Genomic DNA, 17,134 nt, shown 5'->3' with positions numbered 1-17,134 from the left:
GTCTCGTCTACTTTTCTACTCTTGCCCTGGAACACTCTCACAGTCTGTTCTCTAAAACCTAAAATAGGAATTATGGATTTGATCAACTGGTCCCTGAATGCAATTGACACCCTTTTCTCAACGAGGAACCTGGGCTCGGGTGAGCCTGAGTGTCCTGGAGGGACGTTCCCTGCCGGATACATGATGGACGGGTGGCATAACTGGAGGGCCGTGTGCCTGGCGGGACTGTCGATCGAGGACATTGAAGACATCTACCTTTTCAGAACCATGATAACAGGGTTCTTGCTGATCGGAGCTGGCTTGGCCCAGGCTTATCAAAGATTAACCCTTTACAGCCGATCGGAGCGGGCACGCTCTGTTTTGCGTAACTATTTTTAAATCCCGGTAGCTCTGCAACCAAGTAAGCTAGCGCAATAATTTTTTTTGCATATGAAACTGGAGGAGTTGTACTTACATCTTATGCCATCAGCTTGTCCTAGGTCACAGTTTCCTTCCACATATAGCTTTGCAAAAACTGCATAAAAATCACTTGCAGCAACAAAAACATCATATTCCAGAAACACGCTTCGCCGATCCATCAGCTGTTTGTAACACTTCCTACGTCCATCAGCGCGAACTATCACATGACCGCATGACCTGCCCGAAACCGGAAGTGACATCATTTTGCGGAAATGTAGTTTTTTTTACGATCGGGGCCTTATGAGCTTGTGTTTTACTTGTTATGTGTTTTAAAAAGTTATGTTTGACTTTATGACTTTCTGTGTCGTTTCTGGGATGCTTAAGACTCATATTGCACTGCTGGAAATAGTTTATTTTGATGCATATGCTGTTATTTTGCAAATTTGCACTATAATAATTATTTTCGTTTTTCCTGCAGTATATAAAAATTGGTGTATTTCAAAAATAAAACTATGAAGACACTCAAAATAAATTTCCTGTGGTGGGAAACTAGTTTGTGTAACTTTTTTGTATTTACAGTTTTGAGGGATAAGCCTCTTAAATTTCTCTAACTAGAAATATATGTTAAAAAAACAAAAACGATTTTCAATATTTTTGTAGTTTATTGCACTTTTTTGCAATTTATGTAATTACTATGCACCTAATGCAGACATATTATTAAAGTTTGGGCTATAATGGTTGTATTGATGTATAGCAACTTGAAATGCTCCCAAAAATGGCTCCACAGCATGTAAAAATATAATATAAGCTCTGGCGAACTTGGTTCTATGGTAGGTCTTAAAGGGTTAAAGAAAGTGGAATTGGCTGTTCAAAACCCCACAAGGCTGCCTGCTGTGATTGAAGCGATGGGACGAGTCATGACTTCTCAAAATGGGCTCATTGAACGCAGCACGGATAAGATCTTGGAGAAGCTTGAGGCTGCTGTGAACACTCAGACTAAGACTGAGCGAAAATTGGATAACATCTTGGGGAAGCTCACGGTGGTTGTGAGTTCTCAGAATTTGCTCTTTGAGAGCAAGATTGATAACATCCTGGAGAAGCTCACGGCTCTCCAATAGGAGATTGAGAGACCAGTGTCGGACTGCTAGAGAGGCTGTGAAATTCACATGCAGTTGTTCGCACTAAAGGAAAAACCATCATCATTTCATGCGGTCTATGGTGTATTGACAGACATGTGCTTTTTGTGCTGGGGTGTTTTTTTTCTGTTCTCAAACTGTTCTCCCATTAGGAGCTCAGTCTGAGTGGAGTTTTTTTCTCCTCCTCTCACCTCATGTTATGTATTTTCATTGTTTTTTCCTATCAGCCTACCTGTCTGACATGTCTTCCCAATGTGATGTTTGTATAAAGTTTGGTCGGAGGGTTCCTTTGTAAGTGCGCATGCGCCATTAGCGTGCTGCCTGCTGTAACCTATAATTTCCTTCGGGATTAATAAAGTATTTCTGATTCTGATTATTTGTGATCATCTATCATCCACCTGGGCCTTACACAGAGTCTCTGTCGGATTTCTCAGACTTTTATCTGATTTAGTGCTCAGCTCAGATAAAATAATTATTGTGGGTGATTTTAACATCCATGTAGATGCTAAAAATGACAGCCTCAACACAGCATTTAATCTGTTATTTATGAACGCCCGTTTCCGCCACTAAAAAAAAAAAGTATCCATATCTCGTAATTTTGAGTTTCGACTTATTAATTCAAAAATTTTTAAATTAATAAATTTTGTTAACTTGAAATTAATTCAGAATTTTGAGAAAAGTAACTCGAAATTTCGTCTGTGTCCACCACGAAAATGACCCCCAGATCTGACCTCCTCCTGCTACCTTTTATTGAGAGACAGTTCACACAAACCACGTCAGAACAAAGCCACGCCCCCTTGGTTCTAAGACAAAGCATTTCATGTATATGTGTGAACTTCTGTAAGAATGTGTGTGTGTGACGGGGGAGAAGGGCAGAGAGTGCCCTTCTCCCCCGTCCCTCTTCTCAGCTGTTTCTCTTTCCCTCTTTCTTTCTCCCCTTCTTTCCCCCAGTCAAGTCTGTCCCGTATTCAGTAAGTGAAAATAAAATAAACAATAAAAGGTGAAAAAAAAAAAAAAAAAAGAATGTGTGTGTGTGTGTGTGTGTTAGACCTCCTGCTGATCAAAGGGTCGTAAACAGTGTTGGTCAAGTTACTTGAAAAAAGTAATCAGTAACTAATTACTAATTACTTCCCCAAAAAAGTAATCCCGTTACTTTACTGATTACTTATTTTCAAAAATAATTAATTACTTAGTTACTTAGTTACTTTTTAAAAACACGATTTACAACCTGAAGAGGTGATAAAGCGATAGATCTTTCAGCCCAATTCTACTTTTTCTACATAATCCATCATACAAAATGTAATCAAATGGAAAAGTCTCTTTTTAAAACTTGTTTTATTAGTTTTAATCTTTTAACTTTATGCATCAAGCAAAAATGTAATTGTATGCAACATTCTCTGACTTGAATAAATTAGTTTAACATTTAAACCAATTTTCTGCACATTCCAGCACATAGAATAAAGTATTTTTTGTGTTTACACTCACTCTTTCAAATAGATGCAAGTAAAACACAACAGAAAATAAATAAAGTCAAAGACTCAGCGGTCCTGTTGCTCTATTTTCACCTGTAAAGCAGGACTGCGGTAGGTGGAGGTTTACCCTGGTGCAGGTGTGCCGCGGTCAGTTGAAGAATCCGCGAGTTTCTCTGTGAATTTCCCATTACGTCATAGTGCACTTGGTGCTTGCTTGGAAGTTTAGGGGTTTTTTTCGCTGTAAAAAGTTTTCTTCCCACGCACGATGGACGCTAATGTTTTTGTCACTTTTTATGGAATCAAACTCAAAGTAAGGTCAGTACTTCCACGCTTTAAACGCTGCACGCTCATACTCTCTCCCACAATTGATATGTGATCCATTGTTGATCTGCACACAGCTGTTGTCACTAACGGCGCACTCGCTTACGTCACTGTCGTGAGAGATTCTCGCAAAAAATCGCGGTTTTAGTAACGCAGTAACGCAGCGTTCCTACGGGAAAGTAACGGTAATCTAATTACCGTTTTTGCAATAGCAATCCCTTATTTTACTCGTTACTTGAAAAAAGTAATCAGATTACAGTAACGCGTTACGCGTTACTGCCCATCTCTGGTCGTAAACGCAGGAAGCCTACATCAAAAGAAGCAGATCATCCAGATAGGATGTATCTACAATAAAACCTCCCCCAGCACAGAGTGGTTGGAGAGGTGGTCAGGATCAAAGGAATGGCTTTGATCCTACTGCTTGAACTAAGACTGTACAAATTTAAGAAACACAATGGCAACATTCAACAATTAGACTTAACAGGCGCCCTGGGCGAACACTCCCTCTTTACATTTTATAATTGTTATTGATCCCTTTACCCCTAGTCCTAAAGTGTAGATTTATTTTCTTACTCTTCTTATATATATTGTTTGTTTACTTGCACTGCTGTAACTGGAGCCTCGTCGTCTCGTCTCTCTATATACTGGACTGTAGCGGAGATGACAATAAAGTTTACTTTGACTTCAGCAGCAAGCAGGTGCACCGAGGGCTCTCGCGCTCATTTTTCATGTATAGAATTTCGAAAAAGCATTGGTGCAAATTATAAGTCTGTATCATAATGTCTGGTGTTTTTGTGTTTGTTGGTTTGTTTTTATTTTGTTTTATTTTGCGAGTTGGTTATTAGATGCTGCTCCAGCCGGTCAGAGAATCCCCCGCCGCCCCGCCCTCCCCTCTCTGCGCCGCAAGCAGCAGGCGCACCTTGCAAACGAGGGGGTGCCCTTACTCCCAGGAAATGGGCAATAGAAAACCGATCGGTGCCTATGCCATTCCCAATATGCGCTAACTGATGTCGGGGCAGCATGAGTACGAGCATTTTTTTTTTTTGCCGATGCCCGTGATACCGCCCCCCACCACGATGCTGCCCTGGGCAACAGCCCGTGTCGCCCGTATCTAAAACCGCTACTGGGTGAGTCCATCTCATCTACAGCAGCATCGCAGACCACGGCCCGCCACAATAATAAAGCATTTTTTTATTTAATTATAAATAAATTAGTTCTCCTAATTATGTCCTGGGTTTTAAGTAATTAATAATACAAAAGGAAAAATCACAAAAAACACTTAAGGTCATGAAAATGAATTGCGATTTAGCAATTCAATGAGGCATCCACCTTATTTATTGAAAATGTGGTCATAAATATTTTGTACTTGTAAATCAGTTTTGTACTTGTAAATCAGGATTTGTATGTGTAAAAAGAATTTGTGTGTGTGTAAAAAAGATTTGTGTGTGGACTTAGCCAAAAAAAACCCAGCAAGTTACAAGTACGAATTTTGACCCTATTTTTCTTCCTTTCATCTGATTGGTCAATGTCATGTCAATCACAAATGTAACAATCCAATCAGAGAACAGATGGGTTTGGCTGACGGAGGGGCACTCGATCACCTCGATCCATGACAGTCATTCAGGCAGTAATGCCTGGACTGGAAACAAGGCATCCTTAAAATAATACAACATTCCAGCTCCTGTGTTGGAATGAAAAACAAATGCGGTGTTTAAATTAGAGACTGCATTTGTGACAGAACAATATGTTTTATTTTCATTATATAAGTAAGTACAAAACACACTTGTGGTAGGCCTAAACTTATTTTCAGAATAATTAAATCTGAGACTTTGTTTCATTGTAAGATTATAACAGTGATGGCAATGTAATTGTTTGTTGTTCAAGAGAACAGTGTCCAGTATGTTGGCTGTTAAACGTTTTTGCATTTGAAAAAAAAAGTTGTCATTACAAAAAGTGTTGTTAATTATTGTTAATCATATTCAGGTTACCACAAATTGTTTTTTCATTTAGTTGAACTTGAAATGTTTGTCAGTAGGTAAATAATTAGTATTGTACTGTCAGAAATATCAAGTTATTCTTTTTTTTTTTTTTGCCTGTCCCATTTGGTTCTTTAGCCGTCAGAATTGTTGTCTGAAGACCAGCAAGGATACCCAATGGATTTACTTTGCCAAATGGATCATCACGGCCTTGCCGTATTGGTCCATTTGATCAACCTTTGTTGTTATTATTTATTTGATTTTATTTTCAGTTGTTACAGACGGGACAGACATGAGTGAGGGATAGGAAAGGGAGAAAGAAAGATGAAGGAAAAGAAAAACAGAAGGGAAGGGGGACAGTGAGAAAGGGCACTTAAAAAGAGAAAGACGAGAAAAAATCTCCTGGATCACCTGTTGAGAGAGAAAAAAGAGAAAACAAGCAAAAGAAGCAGAGCAACATACTAAACACAACACCAGGACCGCCCAGCCCCACAGGACCCGGGGCAGCCCACCCGACCCCACCGCAGAAGAAACTGTACCCACCCTAACATTCAATCATCTCCCAGACTGCACAAGACAGTAGACACCCAGGTTAAGTTTATTCTCCACCTCTCCTATGACTCTCCCAAGAATATCAAGTTATTCTTAATACTGCATACTTGCAATGAATAAGTTGCCCTAACTTAGTCATCTTAAGGAAACTTTACTCAATTTTTTTGAGGCAACGAGTTTGCATATTTTTTTTGAGTTCTGGGAACTAATGAGACTGTACAGTGTACTCAAATTGGGTAAGTTGCCCTAGCTTAATCATCTTAAGTAAAACTTTACTCAATTTTTTTGAGGCACCAAGTTTGCCTTAGTCATGCGCGAATCATGAACGAATCGTTCAATACTCGAGAATCACTTTACTGACTCATGAATCATGATTCACAAGCCCAACTGACTCACTGACTCATCCCTGTTGCTGTTAGCAGCAATGCTATAATAATAATAATAATGGATTGGATTTATATAGCGCTTTTCAAGGCACCCAAAGCGCTTTACAATGCCACTATTCATTCACTCTCACATTCACACACTGGTGAAGGCAAGCTACAGTTGTAGCCACAGCTGCCCTGGGGCAGACTGACAGAAGCGAGGCTGCCATATTGCACCATCGGCCCCTCTGGCCAACACCAGTAGGCGGCAGGGTAAAGTGTCTTGCCCAAGGAGACAACGACCAGGACAGAGAGCCCGGGGATCGAACCGCCAACCTTCCGGTTACAGATACGCTTCCCTACCCCCCTGAGCCACGGTCGCCCCAATTATTAAATATAATTAAATAATTAAATAACTATAATTAAATAGCAATAATTAAAATTGGTGAGAAAAACACAACATCCAGTATCGTAACAAAAAAATTTCTGCTCTGAACTGGAAGAAAAAACCCTGAGTAGAAGCTCACATCAAGAAAATAGCTCCTCGGTTCACAGTAGCATCGCTCTGCTAACATGATAACAGCACATTTGAGCTACTCACCCCCTCACTTCCTGTGCTGAATCGTAAGCGAATCACTCAGGACTCGCTCACCCCCTCCCTCCTGTGCTGAATCATAGAGCGAACGAATCACTCACTCACTAACCCCCTCCTTCCTGTGCTGAATCGTAAGCCTAAGCGAATCACTCAGGACTCGCTCACCCCCTCCCTCCTGTGCTGAATCATAGAGCGAACGAATCACTCACTCACTCATCCCCTCCCTCCTGGCTCACAGCTTCTTCTTCTTCTTGGTTGGCAACCAATGTTAAGGCGCATTACCGCCCCCTGGCTCACAGCTCAGTGGACATTTAGATGAGAAAATATATATTTAACACATTTAAGGAAAATACTAATAAAATAAAAAATTTAAATATATTAAAATAAAATAAAAATAAATAAATGTTTATTAAGCAATTTTGATAGGAAATTGCTTAATTTTAGAAATGTTTTTGCTCTTTTTTGCTCTATAAAATAGTTGTTTTCTTTTAGAATCATTCATCTTAGCAGTAGGATTTACATGAAAAGAGAAACAAATTAAGTTCGAGTGAAAATGTACATTTTTTGCACTCTCTGGTCGACTGACTCAGTGAATCAAATGACTCAAAAAACTCGATTCACTTTGGTGAGTGACTCATTAAAACTCGATTCAGTAAAAAGAATCAAATTTACCATCATTAGTTTGCATAGTTTTTTGAGTTCTGTGAACTAATTAGATTTTACAGCGTAGTATCAACTGACCATTATATAAATGCCACCACCTTTAATTGATAAGCATCTTGGAGGATCATTAACAGTGCTCTATGCCCTTGGTTAATGTGGCACAGAGAAGAATAAGTTTGTTCTGAGGGTAAAGGCAGGATCCCTTTTGCTTTCTTTTCTTTCCCTGTCATTGAAATCCTAAAATACAAGATATTGGCATCAGGATTTTACTGTAAAAAAAAATCCCTGCTGCTTAAACTTCAAAAATCCCAGCCAAATACGTCATGTAAAGTTACTCAATATGTTTTGATCAGACCACTTGTCTGATCATTTTTACATAATTTTTACAATTTTTACATACACAAAAAAACCCAAAAAAAAACCTTTATTGATTTTCCAGTGTTTACTTGTTTCTTTAGAGAAGAGATAATATTTATCAGGACTAAACTGTTTCCCAACCTGCTGCTGGGAAATTGTGTGTACGTGTGATTGGAAAGAGGATGAATAGACATTTTGTGGGAGTGCACTAGGAGGGAGGTTAGTGAATAAAAGAACACTGAAAAAAGTCTAACATGCAGTCATTCATTCAATCTAATAAGTGCCATTCAAAACAGAATAAAATCATTGATTTGATTGTGAAACCCTTTCTTTTTGCATTTTAAAATACCACTTTTGATTTGGATGAAACTAAATATCTGTACAAAGGACACAACGCAAAGTCTTTGATTTCTCTCAAAACATATATTTCTTTTCATGTTGAACAGATAATATCTTTAATTTGAGTCAAAGTGATTTGCACTTGAACACGCCCACCAGAAATAGACCGGGACCCATTTTTATTCTGCATGGCTGCTGGAAACATCATGTCACATCTTTGATTAATTTCATCTGAAAATAAACGTAAGTAAAGCCAAGTGTGTTACAAAAGCTTTTATAATTTGTATTGCCAAAATTGCAGAAAATAACCCCATTTAAGCTGGGTCGACAGCCACCCCTAATTTTTGCATGATTGTAGCTGCTAGCTATAAGCTAGCTAGCTATCCTGCGCAACGTTAGAACTGGTTACCAGAAACCGACCATCACAGTCGGGAATACAAGTTAGTATACTGATAAAAAACGGCTTTTTGCCTAACTAGCTAGCGTTACCACGATGCATCGGTGGTGGATAAAGCTAGCTAGCATAAGTTCATAGTTCATAACATTCATAGTATAACTCCGTGCTCCGCTTCGTTTGAATTTTTCTGGTGAGCTCGCGGTTTCTAGACACAAGCTTGTGTTTGTGCGCGCACGTTTGTCTCTCTTCATATAAATATCTGTGTGTTATGTGTGTGTACACCGAGCGCAAAAGATAATTATTAATGTGCATGATTTAGAGACAGAAATAACATGCCAGCATATAAGATCAATGACATAAGACTAATTCCTTCAATTGACTTTCAGGCGCGGCTCGGAAAAATGTGCATTTTCTGAAGAAATTGTAATTTTAACAGCAAAAAATTGACCCTATGCCAAACTTAGTCGCTAATGGCTGGTCTGTAGACTGTTTGGTATGTCATGTTACGTATTTCTTGGTTTTTCTATGTAATGTGTTTTATAGAGAAGTAACATTATTCTTTTTTTTCTGTATGCTTTCAGAACCACAGATCGCTCCATCCATTCCATGGCTGAAGCATACATTTTCATTTAATCTGAACAGGTATCATTTTGCATTTACACTGCACATCCTTTTTAAACATTTCATAATAATCTAGACTCTCCCTCATTATCCTCTCATTCACCTTGCTGATGTGTTGAGGACTTGATAAAAGAATACATGGTATGTCCATATCTGTTCTGTCTCTACATGAGATGCAGTCTCTTGATGTAAATTTGACAACTCTGCTATTAAATGCAGTGATTAATGTAGGACAGCAACGATTAATCAACTCATCAAGTTAATATCTTAGGGTTCTGTATTGTTTTCTTTTTTTTTTCTTGGGCTTTGTGGAACATTTATGAAAATTTTCCACCATTGATTTAATTTAATGATTATGCAATTCACAATCTGATTAGTCAAATAATTGTTCTAATAGTCTGTGACCAAACAACTATCAAAATAGTAGTTTATTATGGTCAAAGATTTATCAGGTGTGCCAGACTTCAGTTCTTCACTTGTACATTTTGTTCCATATTTTACCTCAAGATATCCCAGAAAGATGAAGCTGAGGAAGAGCTGCAGAGTACCACCATGGCACTCTTCGTCTTCAGGGACAACTCAAGCCTCCTACATCAGCCTCGAGACATCGGGATAATCATTGATGGTGTGGAAGTCCTGAATGAGTTGCCTTCTGTGGCAGCTGGAGTGGCAATGGTCTTTGGACTCTGTTATGCTCTTAATATGGAATATCCACGAGGATTCAGGTTCACCTTTGAGGCTCTTCAAAAGATTATGATGGAGCTTGACTTTAACAAGATGACCTCTAAGATTCGCAAACTTAATTGTGAACTTAACACTGCACAGTAGTGTGTTTGCATGCATGTGTGCATGTGTATGTGCACATGCATGTGCATGTGTGCTTGGTTATTTTGCTTGGTTGGCCTGCAGTGGTATTCTACATTCAAAATTTATAAGAACACCCATTTGAAAGGGAGATTTAAGTTGATTTCATTGATACATGTGTAGATTTTTTTTTTTTTTTTTTACATTGTACAGGCACAGTGCACATATAAACATTTTTGAGTACTTGCAAATTGGTTTAAAAAGTTTTTATAATGGTTTTATGCCAGTTTTAGACAGGTTGCAGGTTTTATACTGGTTTTCAAAAGATTGCAGGTTTTATAAAACAAACATTTCTCTAATCATTTCTGCCGTAGCACTAAATCTGTATATTACTAATCCTCTCTATTGATTATAGTTAAAATGGTTTGGAACAATAAATAATTTTGAAATAATTGGTTGGCCAACTGTCTTGTTTTTTATAGGAAATGCAGAGCATTTTTGAACTGAAATAAAATGAAATGTAAAAAATATAGTTTGAATATATGTAAATCAATTACCTGGCTTCAACACAAACATATTAGTTCATGTTAATTTGGTTCGATGTGAATACATTAGGTTGGTTAAATTTCAATATATTAGCTTGGTTCAATAATTAAAATATGGTTCTATGTAAAAAAATCAATTTGGATCAATGCAAAATTTAACATTTCAGTCAAGTCTAGTAATATTGTTTATATCAACATAAAAGTATCAGGTCATATCAAGTGACTCAATTTGGATTCTATAAAGCCAAATATTTTGGATGTGACAACTGGACATCATTTTTTTTAATTTGAATAGGGTTATTCTTTTTACAGTGAAGGATGCTGCACGGCCACGGTTTACTTTAGCAGCAGAAAAGGGTCGGGATAATGAGGAGGACTCTGCTGCTGCTGGCCTCTCTGGCCTTTGTTTCTCTCACTTCTGTGGCTGATGGAGCTCCATTGTAAGTAGACCTGCTGTACTTTTACACATTCCCAGTGAGGTTGAATTAATTCATGCAAAACAAAGCCAATGTTATTATCTTGGATGTGTGCAGAAGGTTTAATTGCATTGAATTGAATTGAATCGAATTGAATTTTTGCATGACTATATTATTTTATTTTGCATAGTTTCACATTCTTTTTTAAGCAAGAAGGCATGGGTGGTATTTGAAGGAAAAGGAATGAGGAAAAACTTATGGAAAAAAAATATTATTAATGAAACCACAGTCCAACTAACTTTATTGCTAACTTAATTTTATTTGTTATTTTGTGTAATGAGAAGCTGCAGCCAGGTCTGCAGCTTATGTAACATAAGTCAAGGTAATCTGGTATTTAAAGTGATGACAAGAAGTTGTCCTAAACTTTGTCCAGAGTTTGCACAGTGGTGCATTACGCCAGACAAAGCAAATAGACTCCAGAAGCATGATGAAAAGATGTATTGATTTAGTTTTGGACTTTATTCAAGATAATCAATAGATCACATAATCAAGAAGAGTCACATGGGAAAACAGCCGGTAAATACTTTTTTTGAAAGTATTTGTCCATAAAACCTTTATACAATAAATAAATAGATAAAAATAATAATTCATCTTTAATTTTTAATTAAAAATAATTATTTCAGCAATTATTAATGTTTTTCATACACAGCAAATCCAGCATGTCCAAATTAACACTGTCGGATTTGATTTCAACACTATTAAAGTGTCTATATGGGTCCACACCAGAGAGTGTTAATTTAACTCTTTTTGGAGAGTTGGTACGTTAACTCTGATTTAGTGTTAAACACCAAATCTGTCTGGAGTTGATAATTTAACACTTGGTGTTAAGAGTTTATATATTAACTCTCAAAGAGTATTTTAGTTTAACTACGTAAGAGTTATCTTCTAATTCATTCTAAAAAGCAGGAATTTTACTGTTCTGAACTTCTAGAAATTTCTTTTGGAAATAAACATTTACTAAAAAGATGCAATGGTTTTTGAAAAACATTTATTCTGAACTGTGCACCACAATTTCAAAACATTTTCTGAAAGATGTAACAGTATACATGTTCTCACTTTCATTAGAATTTTGTTTATCAAAAGGTCTGACATGGTAAATGCAAATAACAGCATTCTCATCACTTATTTCTTCAATACAATATGCATGTCCTTCATTCATCCCTTTGTGGAACTTCAGCGCACTTCTGCTCTCCCCCATATTCCATCTTCACAAGCATATCCTGTGCGGAGATCAAATAAAAATTAGTTGACACTAATTAATGGCACAAATAATCCAGTAAACAATTGCAGCACAGTTAAAAAAAAAAAAAAAAAAAAAAAAAAAAAAAGGAATCCTCTTTGAGCCATTACTTGTGTAAAGTATTTTCCCAAAAGACAAGGACACAGGCAACAGGTAATACTGAACTAAATGTAAAACCTCAACCTTTTTCATTTTTACCTAAACCGTGTGCACAAAACTCTGGAGGGATCTATGCTAACGTAGAATCCAGTCAGGACGTCAGCTACTGCTGTTTGCTCGTGTTTTTTTTATTTTTTTTATTTTTATTTTTATTTTTTTTATTTTTTTATGGGCGATCGGTTTCAGGCTTCAAGTAGCACCATTATACCAACATTTCACATTCTACACATTGTTTTAGGTGTATTTGACCAAAAGTTTGACTGAAAATTCACATGCAAGCTTTTTTCAAGGCTGTGGTATTTGCCTGCAAACAATACCTTTCAGCTAGCTAAAACAGAATATTATGCTATCACCGAGCAACATGGCTAATGCCTTTCACACAGCTTTGTCTCAACTCCAAAGAGCCACAGAAGTAAAAGCTCATAATAATAATTGAAACAATCTTTGAAAAAATGACTTACCAAGCATGGCAAACAACTCAAATATGTAGAGCAAAATGTTCTGAAACGGCTTCACTTCAGCTTCGATTGGAGCCGTGCTGGGGGCGGAGTCTGTGAATTCACTCTATTGGTGATTTTGGTGATTTGACCTCTCATCTGAAAAGTTCAGTCACTAATCTTGGTGTTAAACTTGATTCTGCGCTTACTTTTGAAGGTCATGTAAGTGGGGTGGTAAAATCAGCTTTTTATCACCTCAGACGCCTGTCGAAGGTTAAGCCTTTCCTTTCCAAACCCAATTTGGAAACTCTTATTCATGCTTTTATCACCTCACGTCTGGACTATTGTAATTCCCTTTTAATAGGGGTCGGGTCGGGCACCTTGTCACGCCTGCAGTTAGTGCAAAACGCGGCGGCGCGATTTTTAACCGGTAGTAGGAAATTCGATCACATCACTCCGGTTCTGGCTTCCTTGCATTGGCTTCCCATTGATTTTAGGTTTCGTTTTAAGGTCCTTTTATTGGTTTTTAAATCTTTAAATGGTCTGGCGCCTGTGTACTTATCTGACTTGCTGAAGCCACATGTTCCTCCTCGCTCGCTCCGTTCAGCTGAGCAGCTGCTGCTGTCGGTCCCTAAGTCGCGGCTGAAATGCAGAGGAGACCGTGCCTTTTCAATTGCGGCTCCGATGCTCTGGAATAACCTTCCCCTCCAAATTAGACAAGCGTCATCAGTGCAGGTCTTTAAGTCCAGATTGAAAACCTATTTTTATTCCCTGGCTTTTAACTCTGTAGGAAACTGACACCTTCTTATTTATTTTATTGTTTGTAATGATTTTATGGTATTTTTAATTTGGTTGTTGTTTTGATCTGTGTTGTTCAGCACTTTGGTCTGCCTGGTGTGTTCTTAAAGTGCTATACAAATAAACAATGATGATGATGATGATGGTGTCATAGCCCCTCTAGGAGTTCAGAGTTAAGAGGTCAAGAGTTAATGTTTCCATTGTAACACCTCCAGATTTGACAGAGAAACACTCATTTTTAACACTCGATTTTAACTACTATCATTTTACACCTCAGAGTTACATTAAAAGAATGTGACTCTGCTTAGAGTAAAATTAACTCTACTTTTGCAAGAAGACTATTAATACCAAAACATTTAACACTTTTGAATTTGCTGTGTAGTGTCTAAAATGAACATATAACATAATAAATAAATAATTTATTCTTTAGTCAGTAACAGCATGTGTTTATCTACACAGAGACTAAAATCATTAACATCTTTCTATGTTACCACCACTCTGCAGGCAAGTGATGTCTGCCCCAAACTTGTTGCGGGTGGGAACTGCAGAAAACATCTTTGTGGAGTGTCAAGACTGCACTGGAGGAGACGTTAGGGTTGAAATCAATGTGATGAACCATCCAACCAAAACTAAAAGGCTGGCAACAACATCTGTGACCCTCAACAATGCAAATAACTTTCAGCAGCTTGGGAAAGTAACGGTAAGTTGAATTATTTGTTTACTGTATGATAATATTGTTGTTATTTCTATTTCATTAAATATTCAATTATCATTGAATATGCCATCCAAGTCTTTATAGACTTTTCATACTGGTTTCAGATCCCTGCAGGAGACTTCAGTAAAGATCCCAACGCGAAGCAGTACGTGTACCTACAGGCTCAGTTCCCCGACCGCCTCCTGGAGAAAGTCGTCATGGTTTCCTTCCAGTCTGGTTACATCTTCATTCAGACAGACAAGACCCTTTATACACCAAACAGCAAAGGTGAGTCTACCGCTACCTCATGACTGAGAAACAGCACACACAAGGGTAGTTCTGTGGTGACCCACTAGAGGGCTCCACTCAAACCCAAGCTTAGAGGAGGGGTTTTTGTTGTGTTTGGGTGCGATGTGCTCAGTTGATGTATGGAGGTGAATAAAGCTGGAATGGAAAACTAGAGCTCCCGTGTTGTGTGTTCCATGCTTCCATAGTTCTACCTTTATTTTATTTAATACAGATTCAATATTTTTTTCAGGACCATTCAATAAACTTAATGAAACATGGTGCTGCTCCAATAATTTAGTTTTGAGTTTGAGACAAAAAACTGCTTGTTACAGTAATTATGTGGCTATGGCATCACCTCACACAAATTAGAAAGCTGCTTTGTGTAGTCCATGCAGTCCCTTTGAAAAAGGTTTGATAATTATTTTCAGTGAAGATTTGAAAGGAAAAAAATCACATATTTCCCTCAGTTTGACTAAGACATATTTTAAATGAATGACCTTAAATGAAATTACTAAACTGAACTTCTTGATTAAATATTCCTCCCAACATGTATACATCACTGCCCGAGCAGCAAAAATAACATCTTCTCTTCCCTTCAGTTCATTTCAGGATGTTTGCACTGACACCCCAGATGGAGCCTGTAGAGAGGGATGAAGCAGCCCAATCTGATCCTTCCATTGCCATTGAGTTTGTGGTATTGTGTTTTATTCTTCATGGGCTCAGAATTGAAAGTGACATTATGCAAGGAAAACAAATATTTTATTTGCAAAGAAACAAAACAAACAAAATACATCAACTTTGTCTTGAATTTTTTTATATTGTCATTTACATATTAGTTTGGAAACTAATACACTGTCCAAAACCACCACTAGCAATACTAGTGCACTAGCATTGCACTGTTAATAGTGGTTTATTTTTTTTCCAGACACCTGAAGGCATTGTTTTACCACTTGATATAGTCGCTCTAAAATCAGGTATTCATTCTGGAGATTTCCAGCTTGGTGAAATTGTTAGGTGAGTATTATTATTATTACTGTGATTATTATTATCATTATTGTGGCATGTGGGGAGTGGCTAGTTATCTCCCATCATGCTTTTCGAATATGTGTTTCTGTTTAAGATGCTCATTGTTTTTTGTTTAAGTTTATGTGACTCTTATCTGTTCGCTTAACTGTTCTTGTTGATGCTGCAGTATAAATTCACTGACAGTTATTGTTGATGGAAAGAATTTAGAACCATGACTCAGTTCAGACATGTAGTCATTGACCATCTGAAGCACAGTGTAGTATAGCTGAAGTGTCCAATAAAGATCTCCCCCTATCTAATTTTTTTGTAGAACAGTAAGTTTAACTTTTGCATGGGTGCTTTGCTGTTAAGAATACTCAGCTGGCCACATTATTATTATTATTATTATTATTATTAGTGTATATTATGAAGTTTAGTATGTGCTACATTGATTAATTTTACTATATAATCAATCATGCATAACTTATACACTTCCATAATTTGGCAATTGTAGTCTAATTAGATCCTGTGTGTAGAATATAGTCTGCAGTCTGATTAATGTGCTGCCTTCAGTTTTACAAATGCTTGGACTATTTGATTGATCAATATATCTCTCTCTCGCAATCTGTGTGTGTGTGTGTGTGTGTGTGTGTGTGTGTCAGACCTCCTGCTGACCAAAGGGTCGTAAACGCAGGAAGCTTACATCAAAAGCACAAGGATGTGTCTGTGAAAAAAGACTACAGCCCCCCACCTAGAACCTCGAGAATCTGGGGGGAAGGACAGTGGAATTTCTTTCATCAGAGTTAAAACAATGTACAAATGGTAAACATAAAAATGACAAACATTTAACAATTCACTCTAACAGTCGTGACTTCTCAAAATGGGCTCATTGAACGCAGCACGGATAAGATCTTGGAGAAGCTTGAGGCTGCTGTGAACACGCAGACTAAGACCTCTGAGCGAAAATTGGATAACATCTTGGAGAAGCTCACAGCGGTTGTGAGTTCTCAGAATTTGCTCTTTGAGAGCAAGATTGATAACATCCTGGAGAAGCTCACGGCTCTCCAATGGGAGATTGAGAGACCAGTGTCGGACTGCTAGTGAGGCTGTGAAATTCACATGCAGTTGTTCGCACTAAAGGAAAAACCACCATCATTTCATGCGGTCTATGGTGTATTGACAGACATGTGCTTTTTGTGCTGGGGTGTTTTTTTTCTGTTCTCAAACTGTTCTCCCATTAGGAGCTCAGTCTGAGTGGAGTTTTTTTCTCCTCCTCTCACCTCATGTTATGTATTTTCATTGTTTTTTCCTATCAGCCTACCTGTCTGACATGTCTTCCCAATGTGATGTTTGTATAAAGTTTGGTCGGAGGGTTCCTTTGTAAGTGCGCATGCGCCATTAGCGTGCTGCCTGCTGTAACCTATAATTTCCTTCGGGATTAATAAAGTATTTCTGATTCTGATTATTTGTGATCATCTATCATCCACCTGGGCCT

The 17,134-nt window shown here is 37.7% G+C and overlaps 1 protein-coding gene across 1 annotated transcript; it reads left to right on the top strand.

Moving 5' to 3' along the window:
* Positions 1-10,886: 10,886 nt before the first annotated feature.
* Positions 10,887-16,461, top strand: LOC146630949 (complement C3-like). The gene is made up of 6 exons (XM_085355069.1): positions 10,887-10,982; positions 14,157-14,352; positions 14,472-14,634; positions 15,234-15,328; positions 15,560-15,648; positions 16,302-16,461. The coding sequence occupies exons 1-6, from the start codon at positions 10,909-10,911 to the stop codon at positions 16,444-16,446; spliced, it is 762 nt and encodes a 253-aa protein (XP_085211195.1). The 5' UTR covers positions 10,887-10,908; the 3' UTR covers positions 16,447-16,461.
* Positions 16,462-17,134: the final 673 nt, after the last annotated feature.

Source organism: Diplotaxodon limnothrissa, linkage group LG6 (assembly GCF_057381915.1).
Source record: "Diplotaxodon limnothrissa isolate DT_005_m linkage group LG6, D_limnothrissa_male_GT1.1, whole genome shotgun sequence".
NCBI classification, from domain to species: domain Eukaryota; kingdom Metazoa; phylum Chordata; class Actinopteri; order Cichliformes; family Cichlidae; genus Diplotaxodon; species Diplotaxodon limnothrissa.
Note: the sequence above shows the minus strand (reverse complement) of the source record. Positions and strands in the feature narration are given on the sequence as shown.

Bases quoted from the DNA above. Each gene is read 5' to 3' on its own strand.
- LOC146630949 (XM_085355069.1), top strand. From the start codon at position 10,909: ATGAGGAGGACTCTGCTGCTGCTGGCCTCTCTGGCCTTTGTTTCTCTC. The intron at 14,353-14,471 runs GTAAGTTGAATT...TACTGGTTTCAG, and splicing joins AGCAGCTTGGGAAAGTAACG to ATCCCTGCAGGAGACTTCAG. The intron at 15,649-16,301 runs GTGAGTATTATT...TGTGTGTGTCAG, and splicing joins CAGCTTGGTGAAATTGTTAG to ACCTCCTGCTGACCAAAGGG.